The sequence below is a fragment of the Nomia melanderi genome, chromosome 1, assembly GCF_051020985.1.
Source record: "Nomia melanderi isolate GNS246 chromosome 1, iyNomMela1, whole genome shotgun sequence".
In the NCBI taxonomy this organism is placed as follows: domain Eukaryota; kingdom Metazoa; phylum Arthropoda; class Insecta; order Hymenoptera; family Halictidae; genus Nomia; species Nomia melanderi.
In genome coordinates, this window is record NC_134999.1 from 18,973,099 (window position 1) to 18,995,921 (window position 22,823).

A 22,823-nucleotide genomic window follows, 5' to 3' on the forward strand; every position below is an offset into this window, starting at 1 on the left:
ATCATTAACTTCGAGACCGCCCAATAGAATCCGAAAAGTACCGAGGAACGCGTGAAAGAAGGAGCCATAGTGCGAAGCGAAAGGGGATGAAACGGAAGCACAGTGAAAGGGTGGAAAAGGGGCAAAGACAAGTGGAAGCGAACGGTAGCGCGGACGGGGAGGGAAAAGTCGAAGTCAAAGAGGAAGGGAAAAATGAGGGAGCACGGGACACAGTGATAAAAAGGGTATCGCGAGATGGGCGAGGAAGATTGAAGCAGAAACGAGGGAGGAAAGAGAAGAAAGCAGATGGGAGGGACGCGAAAATGGATGGGAAAGAGGGGGACAGGTACCGGAACCGAGAAAGAGGGAAGACAAACGCAATTGTCCGAGCAAAGGGGTGTGTGTACGTGTGCGTGTGCGTCGGGTGCACGTGCAGCCGCGCATATGGGCGGCTTGCGTGTCTCCGCAGATCCCAGTGGCGTAAGGGACCCGGCGAACTATAAAGTAGAAGGCAGTCACGCGCTGATTTTCTAATAACCCACCAACGAGATTTCATTGATTTGTGATCGTCACGGTCCGACGGTTTACAGGCCGCAGAAACGCGAAACCACATGTATGCTCGCGTGTAAAGCAACCTTAACCCTCCGCGCCGGCCAATCAAGCATATATTTTCCTATACTTTTTAAGCATTCTTTGCGCTCTTGTGAAACCGCAGTCAATTCCTTCGACACTTTTATGTCCTCGGAGCCAATGCTTTCCGACGGTTTACGGGTATTTGTTTCTTCATCCGTTGAATTACAAGAGTCCGGCTAGAGGGATAGTTAAGTGGATCGCGTTAATAGTTCCTCGGTGTGAAGCGAGCTTAAGACTTCGACGATCGCACGTGAGGATAAGCGACATCGGAGAGTTTTCTTTGGGAAATGTTGTGTGCGATTAGTGGGAATAATTGAGCGAGGTTCTTCCTTCAGTGTCAACGGACAACCGCGTTATCAGCGCGTCCACAGGATTGATCCTGTCACCCATTCTGTCCGCGCTCGTCGGTTTGTCACGCTCGTTTGTGAACCGAGTTACTTGGTAACGCGGCGTTAACGCGGCGCAACGACCGGAGAGCTGCTTTTTTTCGTCGAGAGAGAGCCACCGATTTATTGAGAATATTCTCCCCCCCCTCTCTCTCTCTCTCTCGCTCTCACCTTTCGGTCCTAATTAACGCGATTAATTGTCTCCGCGGCTTCGAACCGTTGGACTAATTACACAAATCTCTATCCGAGGTTCATTAATTTCTAGCAGGCACATTTTATGAATGTGACTGGAACGGAACTTCGCTTCTTGGATAGTGTACAGGGTGTTCCGGAAAAAGAGGAGAGAGAGCTGCGAACCGGGGCTTTCAATGAGAAAAACTTAGTAAATATCTCTTTGCGAAGTTATTCTTGCTAAGTAACGGGTACAAGGACTCTTAATTCTATCCTATTAACGGGTACTTATTAGTTTATAAGGCCGGCAGCGGGACGGGGGGTGGAAAACATTCGTAACTCCAGTAACGAAATTACCATTGTCCGCCTCAAGGAACAATCAAACTTTCATTCGTCGCGATTCCCTCGGGGAAGTAAGGAAAAAATTATAAATAACTTATGGAAGATCAAACGGAGGACTTTTATGCCCGATTCAACCCCTTGGGTCATAATACCGAGGTCTGTTACCGACGTTTCGAACGGGATTCAATAAATACGAAAGCTGTTTGCCTCCTTTATCGCGACAACGAAGACTTTGTTTTTGTTATCAGTATTTCAATTTACGACGAACACAGGACTCCTTTATCTTCTCGCGAATTATTACCGACGAAGTAAAGGCACAGGGTTAATCTGATCAATCGTGTAACAAAGCAAACCGATTCCCTTTTAATTATGAAAAGAGTTCCATTAAACAACTGAGAAAAGAATCTCGATGATCTGCTTTCCTCGCGGTTAAACCGTACAAATAGATCGCAGCGCAACCCCTTGCGTTTTAATACCGTAAGCTCTTACAGAAACTAGCAAAGCTAAACGCTGTCTCTGTTTGTTCCCTATGAAACCATTACCGAATAAAACAGTCCCAACAGCTAAAGTTCCAAAGAGACGACTCGCACAGCAAAGATTTAACGAATCCAAGTTCCAAAGACTCGTGAATCACGAAGACTAAAACCACGAAGGTTCACGAAAACCCCGAGCCCAAGATCCAAACGAATTCTTCGTTCCCCCAATTAGACGATCGAGCGTGTCCCTCCGTTCGCGCCAAGTGTTAATTCACACCCCCGGCTCGGTTCGTCGAAATTCAGCGGCGCGCGCGATCCCGTCGCGCGAGGGGTTGCCGTCCCCTTACTCCGTTGAATTTCGAATCGCGCCCCGAGACGCGCGGCGGGAGGCGCGGCCGAGGAAACGAGCGAGACGGCACCTAATGAAAAATATTAAGCCCCGAGATACGAGTAAAACAAATTAATGTCGGGCGCGGGGGGTGGGTGGTGTCGGTCGGCTGGTGGCGTGTTCGCGCGCGCGCGTGCTCTTCGGCGACGGGAGAGGGTAAGAGAGGAGCGTGACTCAGTGTGAACGACGGCGACGCGGGTTGAGAGTGGAAGACAGAAGAGGAAGAGGGGTTGGCGAGGGGCTGGCGGCGTCGACGGCGGCGGCGGCGGCGGCGGCGGCGGGCGAGGGAAAAAAAGTACTTACGCCCGTACGAAAATATCGATTATACTTTTTTACGAGTTCACTCGCATCGGCGGGTGTTAATTTCGCGAAACGGCTTTTCCTTCGCCACGCGTCGCTCGTAAAATCCCATTAACACGCGCGGCAACGCTCGCGCTCTCTTTCTCGGTCGTCCCCCGGCCGCCTCTCTCGCACCGCCCCCGCCTCGCCACAGCGTCGCTCCGTTTCAAGCGTGTACGTGTGCGGGAGCGTTAGAGCTCGTTGTCGGTCATTCTGTCGCGCCGAGGGAAATTTCGGGCCGCGCGTTTTCCATCTGGGCTTTTGAAGAATCACCGACACACGCCGATTTCACCGGTCCCGCGTGTTCCGCCAACCCCCGGGCGCGCGTTTTCACTTTTTCAAGCCGGTGTCACTGGGTTTTCGAACCCGTCCCCCGAGCGGTGCGCCCGCGCCATTCGGGGCGAGGCTCGTTTAATGAAACGCTTTGTTTGCCGGACGGTCCGCCGCGCCGCGCCGCGCCGGACTGTAATCGAGGACACGACGAGACACTTCCACCAGCGATAACTGTTTCGCAGCTTCGAAATTCACGGGGTTTTTGTGCGCCACCAGTTTAAGGCTCGCCGATCTGACGGACTTTTGTTCTAGGTTCGCCGCTATGGATTCTATAGTTACTAAATATTCCACGTCGATCCTTTTCGCTGTAATTGTCTTATAGTAATTTAGATATTTTAGTCTACAGTGATCGCCATAACTACAGTGAGTCACCAAATGATATGACACAGGGAAACTGTAAACTTTGATATTTAATATTAAACTTTGCATAATGCACCAATGTACGAAATATTGAAAAAAATAGTTCTCTTCCTCGATGCATGTGAGATTTCTTAATCTGAGAAAATGTCGTCTATATCTCATTAGAAAATACTGAATATTTCCGGTGAAAAACTTCTGGAGTGCGAAGGGTTAGTACTAGCTATGATTCATGAAAGATGATTCAACCTATCCTCTGGATTTCCTTCTGCAACCTCAATCCCCATCGCAACGATCAACTCTCAGGATGCTGCTAGAAAACCGGAGGATAACAAAATCACGCGTATTCGTCGAGGATTATCGTTTCCAGGGAAATGCTCGGATAGAAGAAGCGAAGCGCCGATGGCTAGGCGGTCCGCGAAGGCGTGTTATTATTTATACAGTTAGGAAACGGCGCGTCGCGTTTTTTAGAACACAGGATGTCCGGGTTTAACGACCCTAGCACCTGGCAACCCTTCTGCCGCGGCATATAATTACCCGCGGGGCACACACGCCACTGCAACGCGCATCTCCTGCTGCCGGCGCGGAACCTGAGAACGTGGATATCGTCCTCGTCACGGTCGCGGAACCCCAGGAATCCCACTGTCGGTTTCTTCGCGTTTCCGCGCGGCTTGATTGATCACACGACCCCGATCGCGGGTTCACAGAGCCAGGAATCGCGGAAAAAACGATTGCCACTACGGTCTGTCAGGCGATAAGCAGTCAATGTAAACAAAATGCACTGCAGGCACTGCTCGAACATCGCTTAATGACTTGATTTGCTGTTGGCTTTGCCGTATAATTTCTAACTTCTTAATTTACTGTTCATCGATGCGGTTACACGTCGAGCAACGCGGAGCAACTTGCCTGTGATTGAGATAAGCATACGTGTTGACCATTTGCTGCGCTTAGCTCGCGAATGTTCCGTTTATGTTATATTCATGAGACTGTATCGTCTTATTAGATAGACTATAGTCGCGTGAATTTCGAGACAGCCCTCCGTTAACTCGTGATCCGCGTCGAGATCGGTCTGGATTCGGTCCAAGTTGATCCTGGACTAGGGTAATGTCTTAGATCAGATTCCGAAGCGCGCTAGGGGTGGTTTAATTCTAAGACGTTATTCCGTGAATATTCTATGCTCCGAATAGCAACGTCGAAGTATCAGTCTCGCGAAAATGTTGGCAGCGCGCGAGTACGCGCAAATTTTCTTGTTAAATCCGATTGAGTTCCATTCGAAGCAGAGCTGTATGGACGTACGCCGCGAAGACTGCGAGAAATTATACTTGGTGCGCGTTTCGAAAAATTCTGAAGCATCTGTGTTTCATGGAATTCGCTTATGAAAGCCGGTGAAGTTTCCATTTTGAATTTTCTTTTCGAACGAAAACAATTATCCCGCGACGCCGGTGAAAGCAAGTGTTTCTATTAAAATGTCGTTCCGAAAGTATGTCAACAAATATGTGACTCACTGCGTTTGCAACGTGTGGCATTTGCAACCTTACTTTCGTACGCAGCCGTCGACTCTGAATGAAAGCCATTTTTGCATCGAAATTTCCCGAAGAAACAATACAACGTAGACATATGGATACAGCGGGTCAGTAAACTCGGCTCCGTATGAAAAATGCACACAGACTGTTTCCTCGAAATCAAGAGCTTCCACCGTTTCCAGTTGCAATTTCGGTAACTGCATGTAACACCATTGTCTCCGATAAACGATGCAATCTTAAAAAGGGTCGGAGCGCTTCTTGGTTCATCGAACTCACCCCTCGGGGATTCGCAGGGCCGAGAAGACTCGGCGAGCAGAAATACGGATACAAGACGGCGGAAAAATTGATCGGGCAGCGATGGGGAACGGTTCGGACGCGAATGAAAAATGAATTTAGCCTGGAAACCGGGTATCTAGCTCGCGGAGCGTGCCTAGAGCCGGACTATAGTTGAAAACTGCTTTCGAAAAATTGGGTCGCGGTAAACGTCGGCCGAGCCGCCCTTGAGCGTATCCGTTCGCGGGTATCCAGCATGAAAGTTTCACGACGAAGGAAACGCGAGCGAACTTCCCTGGCGGATCCGTCCGTTTCGCGGGGACGGAGCCGCGTTTTCCCTCCTCAACGTCAATAGAACCTCTGATACCGAGTCGCGTCGAGATCTTTCCTCTAACGGCGCGTCAAAACGAACGCTTGCCGCCTTTATCGTCTTTATTCCGGGAAACTAGAGATTAACGCTGGAGCTACTTCAGTGATAGAGCAATTACAGTGATTTATAATTACTAGTAAAAGATATTAACTGCCACATTATATAATTTCATCGGTAACAATTTGATAATGTTCGATTGATTTATAATGATCTAGTAATTCACTAATATTGTAGAATTAGATAGGTACGAGGATTAGAATATCTGGATGTATATAGGAATTGATGTTATAACGAAAGCATTTCTATAATTATAATTCCGAAAATTCCGAAATGAATCATTCCGACTCGTGGTTCTAGTGTTAATGAAACGTTAATCAACGGGCGAGGCGAGCGGTGCTCCGAATGATCGCGGCTCGACTGGTTCGGGAACAGTCTATTTATATAATAATGCCACTCGCAAGGCGAGAGATTCGATTGAAACGGCGTTATCAATGAATCTCTTCTAGGTTACGGGTTTCCGTGTTTTGACAGAATCGGCGGACAGTTTCTAAAAATATAGAAATCGCGATGGAATATCGATAATTGGGAGTATAAGTGTGCAATTTCCGCGGGAATCTTTCTCTCGGAGTTACAACGTGGAACAACGACGGTTGCGAACCTCTATGATTCAATTTCCCCGGCGGTCGTTCTTCGAAAATTACATTCTGTTCGAACGACCTAATCGAACTTTCTATTCGAGCGTTCCATTCAAATGTTTATCGAGCCGGTCAATGCACGGACGAGCGCGAAGCGATATCCAATGCTGCGTCGCGTCGCGTCGCGTCGTTTCGCGTCGCATCCAGAAATTCCGTTTCTTATCGCGCTTTTCTGACAGAGGACAGATGGGCTGCCAGCGGGATCGGATTGAAAGAAAAGCAGGCAAGAAATACGTCACCGGGGCGAGTGTTTCTATTTTCCTGCAACCTGGGGACGTCGACAAATGCTTCTTCTTATTCCTTTCGAAGCTGGATACCTTCGGCGCTCCCAGGTTTCTTGCGTATTCGATAATTCTGCCGGCGAAGCTTGTTCGACGCGTTATTTCTCGTTTCCGTCGCAGCGCGCGGAACGGTAATTCGACTTGAAATTCGATTCAGTTCGCAAAAGCGAAGGGAGCGAGAAACAGTGGGTTAACCGGCACGAGAAACCCCAAAAACGTTACATCGAACGGCAATCGATATTTAACCCTACAGCGCACACTGATCGGCACAGAGGGAAGGGAGGAAAAAAAAAAGCGAAGAACAAGAACCAGAACGCAACAGCGTCATAAAACAAGCCGCAACATAGTTGCGAGCGGCGACTGACGTTGCATTTTGATCGCGCGGCCGCCTCCTCCCGGTCGTTTATATTTCAATCCGGCTGAACATTCCCACCTACACGCAGCCCCCGGTTTCCATATGCGTCCCACGATAAAAAAGAGAATCGTAAAAACGCTCGCAGGATTGTTACTCGAAACTGAAAACGGTTCGTTGCTCGCCGCCGCGTTTTGCACGCGTACAAACGTACAAGAGGTACAGGCGGCCGTGATGCGCGCACGCCTTATCGCGATCCTAAAACCTCCGCTGCTCAGCTGGTACGCACGCTAAACTCGCCACGGAGGGTGCACCCCTAATTCCGGACAACGGGGCTCTACGGACACACGAAACAAAAAAGAAACGCCGATTTCGATTTCCCCCACTGTTTTCGTGGACTGATCGCATCTACGATCATCGGGAACACCTGGATACAGGTGGCGGAGCGTCGAGCAGCTGTCTCTAATTCCTCCGACCCGCTACCGTGGAAACGGGACTTCAGTTCGGACTGAATCGCTTTGTATTGTAATGAGAAGGAATTTTCCATTCGCTGATAACGATTTCCATCTGAATAACGACTACCTGAGCTGATCGGGGAGCAATCGGAAGCGTTAATTCATAGAACAATTCAAAAACCCATTGAGATCTAGATTTAAAAGCTTCATCTTGACCGATCCCCAATTTTCATCCCCTAACTTCGTGCAACACGCGAGCCAATATTGAAAAAATCAAAGACGTATCGAAGAAGCTTCGGCCCAGCATCAGTCTCTAATCCCGAAAGTCAAAAACCGGTGTCAATCGTACAATCCCGAGCGAAACGCGATCGTCGTTGGCGAGGGGCGCAAGCAATCAGGTGACGAGCAGTTGAAGCTGGCGCGATTAGGCGGTCGCGTTTCCGCCCCTGGCGCGACTCGTCTTTTGTTTTCCGGCGCGATGACGCGACGTCGTCCGCGCGGGGCGCGTATCGTCGTCTCTCTCCGTTCCACCCCCAATCCTTTCTCTCCCTCACTCTCTCTCTCTGTCTCTCTCTCTCTTTCTCTCTCTTTCTCTGTCAGCAAGTTTCCCGCGCGCGCCGCGCTCGCGCGATATCCCGGCGGAGGCCGAGAAAGGAAGAACCGTTGGAAAAAGGCCGGTGTGCGCGTCGGCGTCGCCGGGTGGCGGCATTCTAAATTTAGGAGGAAGTATTGATTTTACAATTTGGACCCCTCCCAAAGTAAAAAATAAACCAAGCCAAACGTACTCTACTTTGATAGAGTGCCTCTCCTCTGCGCGGCTCGTTTCGACGCACGGCCGAGACGGAGATACAAAAAGGGAAACATGGAGGGGCGGGTCGGTCGGTGGCTCTGGCGGCTGCCGCGGCGGAGAGCGCACCGTCGAACCGGCCGGGGAGGGAGGGAGGGGCGGCCGGCAGTCGGGCGGGCTGCGAAGGGTGGAACGGAGTGGGAGGAAAAGAAAAGAAGAAGATAGCGATTGCCAGGGAAAGTGAGGGGGCGCGGGAACCGGGCGAAGAAAAGAAAGGAAGAAAGGGTGGAGGAACAGAGGGGCTACGGTGGGAGGCGGCGGAACGAGGTGGCAGGGGGTGGAGAGAGGTGGTTGAAAGAGGGTCGGCCGGGGCGAAGGAGAACGGCTGAGGGGCTGAGGGTGGAGAGAGAGTGGCGAAATACCGTAGTTCCAGCCTGCTAAGAAACAAAGAACAGAAAATTGATCGTTTGTTAAGTTTTATGTTCCCCGGGGCCGGGCGAAGGTGGTCTATACCCACACCCCCTCGATTTCTTCTTCCTCCTTCTCGCTCTCTTCCTCTTATTCCCTCTGCGTGCTTCTCTCTCCACCTCCCTCTCTCTCTCTCTCTCCCAGACATACACACATACACGCATCGTTTCCCCGCTGAATCTTTTTCTATCGCGTTCGGTCTCTTTCTCTGGCCGGCGACGTGCAATAAGACGAATCGAGGAAATTCTCCACCCAGCAGGCGGAAGGGGGACAGGCAGGCAGGCAGGCAGGCAGGCAGGGCGAGGTACGGCAGAGGCGGCAAGGAAGAGGTGGGCACGCAGAAAAACGTGCAGAGAGAAAAAAGGGAAGGGGGTGGTGGCAGAGCGATGGGCGAGCAGGACTGGGCGCGGAGTGATAGAGAGACACGTGTACGAGGGAAAAAGGGGCCGGGGTAGGGGGTGGACGAGCGGGCATCGTGAAAGTCAATGGAAGCTGGACGAGATTGCCTTCGTCGTCTGTTGTCGTCTGCTCGCCCGGCTTTTTTCTGACGGGGGATGAAGTTTAATTACGAGGAAACGCGTTTATTGGACCGCGATATTTTTTTTTCCCGCCCCTCCTCCGCCCCGACGCTGTTCCCCCGTTTTTTCTTTGATTTTCGGTGGGACACCGGGAAATCTTGGTGGAATTCGCTCGTCCGGAGAGTCGAATTCGCGGTTTACTGCGGTGTAACGGGGAACGAGTACGTCGGCGTCGAACCGTTTCAGGATTTTCCCGTCGGTCTCTCCGGGAGCCAGCCACCGGTGAAAATTAGAGCATTGAAAGGGGCGCGGGCGCGCCGGCAATTACGATGGAGTCACGAGGGCGGGGGTTAAAGGGGCGCGGAACGCGTGTGTCCATTCCGTGGAAAGTGAAAATGGAGTGGCACGCTCGTCTCGTTGATAATACAATGCACCTGTAACGCGGTAAGCGACGCGGACCGTGCAACGACCGGGCGGCCGGCCTCTGGAAAAAATTTTAAAGCGTGAAAGAGAGAGCGGAGCGCGCGCGCGTGTGTGTGTACGCCGAGGGAAAGGGATTTTAAAGCGAATAGGAAACTATCGGGGCCAAGCTCCGAAGGGCGGCCGGCTGTCGCCGTTTAAGGGTCAACGGCTGCCGCCCGTTACAATTACTCTCCTTGCCGAAACTTTCCCAGGGACCCGAACGAAAGCGACAGTGACACTGGTTCTCGCGATTATCTTCCGTTAATTAACGCCGGAACTACCGTGCTGGTCGAACGAACATTCCGAATTGTTCGATTGTTAAATTATTGGAAAATTATGAAAGTTTCAGGGAAAATCATTTTGAAATTATAAAGACCTTTTTTGTTAAGAAGTTAGTATTAATTTTTCATTGCAGATATAAAAGACTTGACTAGAAAATAATCCCCCTCGTGTCGCTCAAGAGACGGCGAACAAAACAAATGCTAGTTTCATTGTTTTCACTGCCTTTTTTCTCTCTCCGAATTCGATGAAACGATCAATCACCCCTCCGTCGAACTAGATTTTATCCGGATTTTAAGAGAAGATGGCGGCCATATTGAAAATTTGAGACAGTGATTGATTGCGCGTGTTTTACTTCGTTTACCGGCTAGCCGGAGGAGATTATCTTTTTTCGGTGACACCCTGCGGGGGATAAAACGGCTGGTAGCTGAAACAACGCCGGATGTGGAAAATATGTTGCGCACTGCAACAAGTAATCTACTAATTTTCGACCGCTTATGTTCGAATTTCTCGTAATCGACGTTGAAGCAAACCATCCACTCGATTCCACGTTGCATGGTTGTTCACAATTTCCTATACACGACTCTTATATTTCTAGTATAAAAATTACATCGCACGCAATAAAACAGAACGACGATCAAAAGTATCCGTCGGAAGTGTTCATTTCGGATGAGCGATCACCGTCAGAGACGCGATTCCAAGACGAGTGGTTGACAGAACGGAACGTCTGTTTCTATAAAAGAGATCCGAGCGATTTTTATTTTTCCGTAACGTTTAGTGTCAATTTTCTTCGACGCAAGGTGCACACGTTTAATTGGAAATATACAGCCGCTCGATCGAGCAGAATAGTGGATCGCTTATCGGGACACCGAGTACAATCACGTCCGAGTTGCCAGTCATCGCGTGTTAACACCCGTGACAAAAGTCTCGGCTTACCTTGTGCGCTCTGAGGGTCTTGCCCTCACAGGCGAGGGTGACGTCGCAGTACGCCTGCCGCTCGAGCAGCTGTGAGAACATGGTCTGTAGGTTGCTGTGATGGTATTTCCATCGTAGACAATACTGTTGGGGGAACATGTTGGACGATGACGTCGCGGGAGGTGTCGTTACTGAACTGCCTCGTTGCTGAAGCATGCGCGAACCTGGCTCAGACGCGAGCTGGATACTCTTCCCTTCTGTCTCACCTTAGATCCCACCGTCTTCTTACCCCTATTCACTGAAACATCAACTCGTTATCAGAAATATCAAAGATACTCGGTTCAATAGCGACACAATTACAAACATCAATGACAAGTCGCTCGGAGGTCGAGAACGCTACACCCACTTTTCAAAGGTTTCCAAATTTTACCAGTGAAACACTCGATTTGCTTCTTTACGAATATAACTTCATCGAATACTTCTAAATCTCATATTATAAGGTTAACCCATTGCGCTCGAAAGTTTCTCACTTGAAGTATTCTATGCTTTCTAATTAGATGTAGGCAAGATTCTTTAAAATGAATTTAACAAGAAATCTTTCAATATTTCACGTATTGATGCAATATACGAAGGTTAATGGTAGATACCGAAGTTTATAATTTTGCTGTATCAAGTCATCTGGCGACTAGGAGTCGCCTCTCGAGTGCAAAAGGTTAAATATTTCGATAAATAATTGATTCAAATATTCTAGTCGAATGTCCAAAGACTTAGAGTATCTACAGTTTCTGAGAGGATCAAGGTGTATTCGTGAATACCGAGGAAACTTGGTTGTTCGATCGAAAAAACAGCTCGAAACTAGACAAAACCGTGTCGTATGAAATAGTTGCAGCGATCGGCTACCTTCCACGTTCCCACGATGCCTGGTCTAATCAATTATCTTACTACGGTGCCGTTGCTCGCGCGGAAATTGCGTTCGAAAATTACAACCGGTTCGAGAGAGGCGGCAATTTATGTTTCCTGCGGTGGCTACTTTTCGTTCCATCTGTTGCCGGCGAACGAAACGGCGAGGACGCGACACGGGCCGAACGCGGAAGGCACACTGCGATCGATGGAGAAATTCTAGGTGGACCGGTAAAAGCCTCTTACAGGTGTCAGCTGATGGGAAGTCAGTCGCCGGTCTCGTTCTCGAAGTCAAACCGACCCGGGCCCCTGTCGGTCGCGGAAACTTTCTAAGTAGACGTCGCACTCGGCGTGCATGCGCGCATCGGATCGGTTACACGCGTCTGCCGCGACCTCCCTTGACCTTATCAACAGCTCGCGTGTACCTCCTGCAACAGAGAAGAGAACGATCCGTGATTAGATGCTTCTGATCCTGTCGCCAGACGAGTGTGGTTAATTAGCTCCGATATTTCCGTTCGTCTAAGAGATTACTTCGAATCGGTTACAATAGGATCACCCTTTCTATCAGTCACATTACTCAATTTTAATAGAATAATATTGTTACTAATTATTCAAAGATTCACTCGTTTCTTCGTTTGCTCTAGATCAGAGTTTTCTGAATATAATCATTTCAAGTATAATCATTTCAGACGCTAAACATTAGTTTCCCCAAACGATTTATATAATAATATGACACAAGGTTATTAATATTTCAAGTAATTCATTCATTCAAATCTTAATATAACAAGTTTCTATATTCTAAATAGGGGAGACTTATTTAAAACATTTAAATTGTTCTCTCAAATAATTGTATCGCAGTTATTTAGAAATTTCTCGGATTAAACACTCGCGTGGCAACGCGAATTCGGTTGCTGGAGATTATTATATTTCCAAGTTCGATCGTGTTTGAGAAAGTTCGCTGGAGTTCGCCCTTAACCGGCATAGTTTCGATTCAATTTTCCATAGCGTTCGGCCCAGTTCAATCAGACTCGTACGACTCTGTATCGATCATGCTCTCCCACCTTTTCTTTTCCCCCTTGCACACAACAAGTTCGATTAGGTTGGGTCTCATCCAGTCCGATTAGACGCCGCTCGAGCCAGCCTTCCGGCATATCGCTCGATACGACGACGCATCGATGCCGAGCCGGCCGCCGACGGGGGAGCCGGGTCATCGATTAATTAATATTATTACATCGGAACAGGAAAAAGAGGAATTTATTGAAGGAACACCAGGCACGAGGTGCGGATGCGTGCATTAACGTCTGATGCATGTGCGATAAACATCCCCGTGAATTGAAAACGAACCGGCTCCGCGTCCTGTCACAGCTGTCAGATATCCCAGCAGCTTTGCATTAATATTACCCACCGTAAACTCTGATTAACGACATCTGCCGAACGATCTTCCCCCGGAATTTCTCATTTCAAGGAAACAACGCTGCGCGGAAAGGTCCGAGTCACGTTCGAAATTTGAAAATTCGATCATTCCCGGAAAATGAAATTCCTGAAGACTCGGGACCGAAGAAAGGAACGTAGCGCCGACAGGAGTTGGCAAACCTAAAAATTCGATTATTCGAAATGAAATTCCCCGAAACTCGAAACCAAAGGAACGAAGAATATTCCCGAGAGTCGGCCCATCGATCATCGAACACGGCGCTAGAGAAAAATTCAAACTCGTCGGACGTAATTTACGACCGCCTCCGGTTTTTAATGGAGCGCCTCGTCACGAGTTACGAATGCTTACTCGCGTATGACTTCGGACGGTGGAGCGCAGGCGGCGGCGGCGCACCGGGAAAGGAAATAAGAAATTCCGGCGGCGGCGAGTGTAACGCGGGCGGACGGTCGATCGGCTGGATCGTTTGTCTCGGTGAGCGACGATGAAAGCTGGTAATTACTATTAAATCGACGACCCTACCAGTTCGTTGGCCAGCTATCGATCGCCCCCCCCCCCTGTTTGCTTCCTCCTTATTTCTCCCTTGAAAAACGTTCCTCGCGAGGAAGGAAAAAGACTCGGAGAGGGTGGCGAGTGGCGAAGCAAGAGGCGAGGCAAGAGGCCCAGCAGACGGCTGGGATCTCTTTCGAGGAACAACAAGATTCAGCCCGGGGAACAAATAGATTCCGAGCGTTCGACGCGATTTCATTCAACCCCTCCCCCGTCGAATTATCTTCTAAGCGAACGGACGGTGAATAAGCTCGAACAAAAGAAACCGTGAACAACTTGTTCAATACCGAGGCTCCGCGGAGAGAAGTTAGGGGATGGCGGCGGTGGCGCGGCGCAAAAGAATCCGAGGACTTTCGGCGGAAGAATTCCGCGCCGGGCCAGCAAAAAGGACGTTCTCCCCGGTTGCATTATCTGGAAACGATTAACGCGAACCGCTTGTATCTATTAGCATAATTATCGCGGGCCCCAGGCCGCGATTCACCGTGAAAGTCAAATATCGGCATTCAACTTTCATCGGGACCATCGACCGTTGATGAAGTTCCCATTAAGGCGGATCGGAAAGTTGATTTGCCGAGTCCGCGGACCAGCGACGCGACGTTCGCGAAACGCTGTTTGAATCTTTTCCCCCTTCGCCACTTTTTTCCCCCGACTCGCCCTGCAACCCCTAATGAACGGCGACACACGGCGCAGTGCCGTTGGAACGGTCGATTAAACTTTTAACCGGCGCGGACGGAACGCCGGCTGATTGATGTCAGATATCGCGACAAATTGGAGACCCCTGTAACGACAGATTCGCTCGCGCGATTAACCAGTTCGAACGATCCCGAATTCGCCGCGGGCTCTTATCGAGGCAGGCCGGCGACGACGTCTAAGGCGCCTTGCGCGGTTTAGGCTTGACTGCGGTTTTAAAAATTTTCCTCCGCCGCGGGGGACGGAAAGCTGGATCGTGGGAATCGATAAAGTCCGGGGACAGGGGACCGGCAGGGCGTGACGCGGGGAAATTGGGAAACCCGACATTTTTGCGTACCGCTGTTTTCTGTCCGAGCGACGCCATCTTGGTAATAGCGTCTTCCATTTTGTTTTGACGGCGCGTTCACCGTTTCATTGATTCTCGCGATCGCTTTGCGCTTCTGTGTTTCTCCGATGCCGGGGGAATGCTGGCTCTGCGAAGTTGCGTCCCATGCGCGAAGGAAATCGCGGTGGAAGATAACAGCGAAGGAAGTCGGGTTCCGTTATTTATAACCGAGCCAGAGATGCAACTCAACAGTTCTACGAATTTCGTCGATTAATTAAGAAACACGGGAACTGAATAAAATATCAGTCTCTGGACTGAATGGCATCGCGGTTGTTAAACAAAATAGGTAATCACGTAGACGTTAAATTCCATCAGCGTTCGCAGCTTTTCGCTCTCGGAAGATCCTTCGCTGATATAAATGGAAGAAGAGCCGCAATCTACTAATTACTGGACGTGTGCATACAGGATGCAGTGTACTGCACACGTTAATGAAGATTCGAGGAGATTTATATTTCACGTGTGACCTGCAGATGCATTAAACGGGGGGGAAGAAGTTTCTGCGATTTAGTGAAGCGAATTTGGCGAAGCTGTGTCTACATGAAGATCCGGTAATTACTCGTATTCAGTTCGATTCGTGCATCAGTATCATTCTTTTCTCTGAACCAAACTCAATTCATCTTTGTTCCCCGCGAAATTCATAATCATTACGATTTTGTAAAAGAAACCGAGAAACTACGAAGGCGAAGGCACTCATTCGCCAATTGAATTTCCAACTTTCACGAACAATATCCCAATCCTCCTCGCCCCTTATCCTAGACTGTACTTTTGTACTCCACGAACATCCTCCCACTCGTCGGTTTTTTATCAGTCGAAGAAGAAAATGTCGATGGCCTATCAAAAGGTTGCTATCCCCGAAGTAACCGGATGTCGGGCATTTCTGTCGGGGTCAGAGGGTAGCCCGGTATTTAGGTCTCGCTGGCGCGGGATACATACACAAACGCGAGCGTGCGAGAGAAAGAGGAAGAGAACACGGCTCGGTAGCCTAGATTCCCGGAGATACTTTCTATTGTGTTTACGGATCGGATTAGAGTACCTTTCGCCGTTGTGAAAATGCCCCTCTCGGAGGAGGAAGAAAAGCCGCACTAGGACACCGGAGTTGACCCTTCGTTCGGGACACCCTTTCGGCACGGCCGCGAATTCACCTCTGACCGACACGGATTACCGTGGACTTAATTTGGACGCCGCCAGCTCTGTCAACGGGTCGCGATCTTTCGTCAAATTCCGGTCAACCCCCGATGTCTGGGTCAACTCTGACTTTTAATGCTAGAACAAAGACACTGGAGAGACTTTCAATTGTCTGTTTCATTTCGTCTTCTCGTCCGTGTTCTGATGGTTTTCAGACTTGAATTCTGAGTAAATGAATAGTGAAGTCTGAGTAATTGAATGAAGGCAGTTAACTGTAACTGCTGCGTATAATATTAATTTATAATAATAAGTGTGTATTAGATGAGTAGGAATGAGTCATTCGATATTTATAATAGAAAGAGACAGCTTTCCTTATAAGAGAAACATGAGTTCCGATTGAACAATATTCAGCATTAGTTTCATTTAATAAACAGCCGCGGCCGGCGGGAACAAACGATCCTCGATACGCAGCGAGTGTGTTAATTGATCGCTCCGTACCCCGATAACAACATCGCAAACAGAATCTGAAATTTTCATTCGGTTTTCAAAGAGTCAGCTGTAACACTCGATTGGTATGCGTTAATTAAAATATCGGTCAATTGAACTGAAACGTTACTTTTTAAAGAATGCCTACCACAGATTCGGGAACGCCTCGTTATTATTTTTACATCGGCGCACTCGAGCGGAACTCCTAGCAACAAATGGGTCAAAGTGTCGAAGCGCCGGGCGACGCGAATAAAAGTGTCCAAAAACGAGGAAGGACTAAAAATAATTCGGAACCGTGGAACAATCGGGACAGAGTCCTCGGGTATTCTAACGGGATAAGAAAACGGGATGAAATTCGAGGCTGGTTTTTAAAAAAGACCATCGTTAATCAACGGATACGCAGCGACAAGATAATTTCACAATCGATTCATCGAGCGCCAAGGACAAAGTGAACCTCCGCCGCCGCTGCCGTCCTCGAAAGGTATAATTAAAACAGAAAATCCGGAATTAAAGGAAAGAGCGCGTGATACGGAAAAAAAGGGAGGAGTGGGCGGCGGAAAAGGTGGAGGAAGGGGGTGAAAAAGAGAGAAAGAAACGAGGCAGCTCGATTTTAATTATGGTCCCTCTAAAACCACTCGGTCTCTGAATTAATAAAGAAAGGATTGAAAGATGAGCACAGGGTATATCTCGTCTCCTTTCAATTTCTTCCCCGGTACCGGTTAAAATCAACGGCGCATTAATATCGGGGCTCCCTTTAAGCCGATACGGAACTGGTACACGGAAGAGACCGCCGGCGTATCCGCGGAAATTCCGGGCCGGCGTTATCTCGCTGCCGCGGGCTCGCGAGCCCTTTAAATTAGACGAGAGATTAACCCGCGACACCCGTTCGCTTCCTCGATGCTCCCCCCTCGAAACGCAGCCGCGCCGAAATGACTTCTTCGTGCGAGCTGTTCATTCGCCGGAGTGATTAACTCCGCGAAATGAAAACCGGCGGAATTTTATGTAATTACAGATAGAAAAAATCAACCGTGTCGCGGGGCGACGTGAAAAGCTAGAGACCTCGGGGTTTCAAGGCTCCGGGTTCTATAAAGTCGGAGTCCTCGAAAGCCTCAAGGTTTAATCTCAAAGGCTTAGTCTTCGAAGCTTTGAGGCTGGATCTTGGAAGTTCGAAAGGTTCGCATGAGCTTTCGAAAAAGTAAGCTACGAGACTCTCTAGAGAAATTAATGTTTTTTTTCTGAAAAAGGAAATCCTTACTGAATCTTAAACGCTCGAAAGTTGGACGTCAAGCGTTATACATTTGAATTTCAAATTGCAAGTTTCAAATTTTAAATTTCCAACGTGAATTTCCAACTTCGGTTTTTACGGGTCAAGGGCTGAGTTCTGAGAGGTGTACTTGGGCCACTGAAATTTGGAAACATTCGAAAAGTGGAGTTAGCCATTTTCACCGTTCGTATTTCGTTTTTGTTCTTTTCCCTTCGTGTATCTTTTTTTTTTTTCTTTTTGTTCCTTCGATCGCGTTCCCGCCGAACGAAACGCTCATTGCCGCGTAGCGAACGAGCCGCGGCCGAGTGGCCTCTCTCCGCGCGGGGCCAGGATACTGTTATAATTCACGTAATCGAAGCTTCTCTCCCGCCGCCTCTGTGAAATCGTAAAAATAGCCGAACCATGGATGCGCTCAGTTACCGCCCTTGCGTGCCTCTTGCGAATTTCACGCAACGGTCTATCGTTTAACAACGTTCAATTATCTTTCACTGGGCTCGCGCTCTCGTACGCTCGCGGTGAACCGTATTTAGCCGGCAGAACGATCGCCGTTCTTCTATTACGGTCCCAGCGCGTTTGAATTAGACGAGGAATTAACTCGGCTGAAGCATAAATACATGAAATAGGAAGTGTCAGGTTGAGAGACGGCGTGGCTCAGGTGGTAACGTGTCTGGTTTCCAAATAAGTGGCTCGTGATCGAATCCACATACCCTTGCTCCAATTTTTCGTTCGATACAAGTTAATATGTCACCGAGAAAAGAGAGCACCGTTGAATAATAAAAAAGTTCATTTCCTGGATTCGGGGAAACTTTTAAAAAGTTTTCTGGTTATCTGAGAAAATAGAGAGCATTGTTCTTGAAGAAGAAAATTCTTGATATAGAAAAAGTGTTTGTTGAAATTGTCTCTCTTAGTAACAGGAAAAATGAATTTCCCATTGGAATTTTCCCATCCAATGAAAAACGACTAACTGTTCTAATTAATAATAATCTATCGGCGATAGTCCGTTTGTTATTAAAAATTCACCAGCTATTTCCTACTAACAAAACAACGTCCACGACTGGCAAAGAAAAAAAAATGAAAACTCGAATAACAAATGTGACTGTAGACTCTCTCTGATAAGAGTAGATAACATGGGTCAACGCGCCACCAACAATTAAAACAAAGCTGGAAAGAGCAAGAAAAATCAGAAAAACTTTCGACAACGTAAAAATGGAGAAGGAAAAGGGGAAGTTTGCATTTCGTGTACGACAAATGTAAAGTTTCCAGATGAAAATTTGCAAATGCCACAGGGATAAGTTTACGCTTCCTTCTTCCCAGGAAAAAGAACTTTCGATCTCAAAGACACCACGGGGGGAGGGGTGGGGAAGTTGAAAAAAGAAATGGATCGATGCGACGGGAACGCAACCGGGTGGGTTTTTTTAATTAACCTTTAAACGTCGGACAAAGGTGTGCTGGATGGGAGAATTTGGTGCGGAGAGAGAAAAAATAGAAGAAACCAATTGAAGAGAGAAAGAGAGAGAGAGAGAGAGGATAGGCCACTCGAAACTTCGCGGGCAACAATTGAAAATAACTCCGGGTACTTTCGAACAGCCGTGGGCCAACGACAATCGCTCGAAGTTGAAACTTCGGCAGACGAGAAGCCATGGAACTTCCAAGGCTGCAATTAACTGTTACGGAACAACGACGAGTAATTCGGACAAGTTCGCGGGAATTACGTTTTTCGATAAAAGAAAGCCATCCGAAGGTAGGGGAAAACTGCTAAAGTATGCCCCGGTCTCGAGATATCGCGGCGCGAGTTTTTCCGATAAAAACGACCCTTTCTTTCGAAAGCGGAACAACCGGCGAAAGGTCAGAGGTGATCCCCCCCGTTCAGCTCCGTTCGTAACTCGATAACTACGATCGATTCGAAGACCTCGGGAATGACTGCTAAGCTCCTCGAACCGAATGCGTCTATTAATAATGACCTTCTTATTTATTTATCGTTCGCAGGCCATTAAAAAAAAAACTACTTTCCAAGTGTAATAACTTCCTACATCACACACAACCGGGCATGTGTATCCTTCGTTTAATTGCACTGTCAAGCAGAATCGACGAGATTAGAAAATACCAAAGATGTTCTTAATATAATTCAACGATGGATCGTTTAGATTCGTAATTTGCGCGTAAATTCCCGGTAACTGATCCTCTCGGCGCGATAGTTTCGACGCCTTTTTATCGTGTTCTCTCGGCTCTACGCGGCTTTTCCTATCGTGATCCAGATTCTCTCTGATTCCCACCGTCTAGGAAGATTCCCCGGCATATATGTGCAACGATACTCGGTTATAACGGTTCCGCGGTCGCAAGTAGCTGCACGGGAATACTCGCGGCTGAGAAGAACGTCCGCCTGCTCCGGAGTGGTCCGTTTATTTTCTCGAAACGCGCAACTCGACCACAGACTTCCGTCCTAGGAAATTGTACCGTAAACGGAATCACTCGTTTCGTTCGGGAATTCATTCTTTTCCACGACAATACGCGGCCTCTATTTAAACTCTAGTCTCGCCACAGGAAAACGGCTAGAACCTCGAGATTCCATATTTCTTTTCAATCCTTTCGATTAGCTCTCTGGATCGAGCATCTTAAACCATTCTAATCAAAAATCTATTCACCTCGAGCACAAAGGATCTCGTCGATTTTATGATATCGAACCTTTATCCTCGGAATCCTCTCGAGTACACGTTTCTTATCGAACATCGAAACTGTATTAACCGCACAGCGTTTAAAATACAACGATCGAGTCTCCTTTTTCAAACATTTCCGAGACCGTTCAATTTACTGCAATCATTATTTTCTCGAAAAACAGCCGCAGGAATAAACAATTATGCACCCAGATAAGTCGCTCGCTCGACTCGAGCTTAACGCGTCGGCAGAAAACGCAACGTTATCGGTCCACGTTAAATTTAGTCCATCTCTTCCTCCCCGGTTATCATCATGGCTATTCCCGCAAAGTTGCTACGCGACCGAGCGGCACGCAAGGGTGTCGAAGGTTGCGAAGCCCCGCAGCGGGCGGCCGGTTCGCCTCGTGATCTCGTTGAAACTCGATTTTCTTAGGGACTCTTTTTCCCCATTCGAAGCATCACGGCCGAGAGAGCGCGCACAGCGAGCGCCGCGATAGTGGTTTTATCGCGGGCTCCACGATAAACCTCGCTGCACGCTGCGTGGAGGTCGCCCCCTCCTCGCCTCTCTCTCTCGCGGATTCTCTCTCGTGCATACGCGAGGGGCGTATTCTCGCTGGTCGCTCGTTACTCGCGCACGCACGTGCCACGACCGAACGAGAGGCTAGAGGTGCGCCGGCACTCGATCCGCTCGAGCATTCGAATTTCGCATCACGTGAGAAACGGCGCCAGTCAACTCGAGCATTCGAACTTTTCTTAACCACATCGAATCGACGGAATTGTCCGAACGATTCCAACGGTTTCAATTTTATCCGACGTAATAACCTTTTCGAATGGAAACTCCGAATGAAACCTCCGCTGCGATAATCGAATGTAGCCGAGCGCAGAGCTCCACGGGCAACCACGTGGACCAAAAGGGTCGGTCGAAGAAGATGACCCGTTGCCACATCGATCCCATCGATCCGGTGCCACGGGAGCTCGCACACCGGCACCAACAAGTGTCAGCGAGCGGACCGTCCGATCGCTGGCCGGGGAAACGCACGTCCGGCCGTGTGGAAATTGAAAACACCGATTTTCAAGGCTCGCCGCGCAACGGCCAGCCGGGCCGCTCGAGGTGACGATGCGGTGTTTACAGGCGTGTCTGCCGTGCACGCCAGAAAATATGTATACGTATATAATACATACGTGCATACATGTGTACAAATATTATTTCTTCCTTTTTTGTTGTTTTTTTTTGTCCTTTTTTTGCCGGTCGGTCGATGTTTGGGAACACACGAGCACCGGCGACGATTGCCATTGGCCGCCGCGCGGAATCGATTCGGAAGCGTCCCGGTGAAAAATATTTGTCGCGGCCGACTATGCGAGCAACGTTAATCGCAAATATTTGAGCGGCGTCGTAAAAAGATCTGCTGTAACGCGACGCGGAACGATTACCGGCGTCCTTGTTGTCCGCGTGATTTTTGTCCCGTTCCTTCCTGTTGTCGATCGTACATAAAACGACGCGTTATACATAAATAGATATACCTTTGTATATGCATATGCATACATACACACACACAAATATACATATATATATACATATACATTTTTTTCGCGAAGCTCCTTTGATGTACCGTGGTTTTAAAGTTCCGCGTAAAAAACGAGCTCGCGGAACGGCCGGTCTATCGGGGAAAGTATATTCTCGAAATTGCTCCGTTACATAAAAACGAAATTTCCAGCGGGCCGGCAGTAAACTTCCGGCGCAACGCGGGCGGGCGGGGAGCAGAGAGAAAAAAAGGAAGAACCAGGCAGATAAATTCGAAAAGGGGGCAGCTTTTTGCTTTATTACGCGATATCCTCTCTTTCTCTCTTTCTCCCGCTCCCTCTCTCTCTTTCTCTTCCTCTATCCCTCCGTATCATCCCAATGCTTAGTCGTAGCTACTTGAAAGCGCGAGCTTTCGGGGGGCTGCGGGGAGACGACGTTAACGAGAGAACGCGGATAGCGTTCCGGTGAAAACGCGACTTCGTCTTTTCGAAAATAAACAACAATAAAGGCAAAAAGAGGAAGACAGAGGAGAGAAACGGCAAAAAAATAGGCGCGCGGAGGGGGGTGCAGCGGCGGAAGGGCAGGGGGCGGGGGAGGACAAAAAAATAAACGGGTGTGAACTCAAACGAGCCACCCCTTCTCCGTCAGCTTCCTCTGTTTTTCCCTTCTCTCTTCTCCTTTTTTAATCTCCATTGTGTTCCACGGGCACGGCACGCCGAACGGGAACATCAAAGGGGAGTATAATTACGGGCGCGCGAGTCGTTTCCCCGTTTGCCAATTGTACGCCGCGACGCGACGCGACGCGACGCGAGCCGAGCCGACCGAGACGAGCGAAGGGAATCGCTCGCTCGGTTTCGCGATCGCGTTAGAACCGCCCGAACAAAGCCCCGGTCCGAAAGAATCTCGCCCGTTCAAGGCCACCGCGGCCTGGCGTCCTGATCCTTGGAAGCGGCCCGCGGATCCGATGCACTTATGGCATCCGCCGGCGCGAAGGGAAACGCGCTTTGTCCGCTCCCGCGTCGCGAGCCGATATTTCTAGT

At 48.9% G+C, this 22,823-nt stretch overlaps 1 protein-coding gene across 11 annotated transcripts in view; it reads right to left on the reverse strand.

Annotated features, from left to right (window-relative positions):
- Window positions 1-22,823, reverse strand: part of LOC116434089 (uncharacterized) — a 109,490-nt gene that overhangs the window by 31,948 nt on the left and 54,719 nt on the right. For all 11 annotated transcript variants that reach the window (XM_076370161.1, XM_076370156.1, XM_076370194.1 and 8 more), the window contains 2 exons: window positions 11,929-12,110; window positions 10,804-11,080 (listed from right to left, as the gene is read on the reverse strand). In XM_076370161.1, the coding sequence (XP_076226276.1) occupies window positions 10,804-10,998 (195 nt within the window). In that variant the 5' untranslated portion in view covers window positions 10,999-11,080; window positions 11,929-12,110. The remainder of the gene's footprint in view (window positions 1-10,803; window positions 11,081-11,928; window positions 12,111-22,823) is intronic.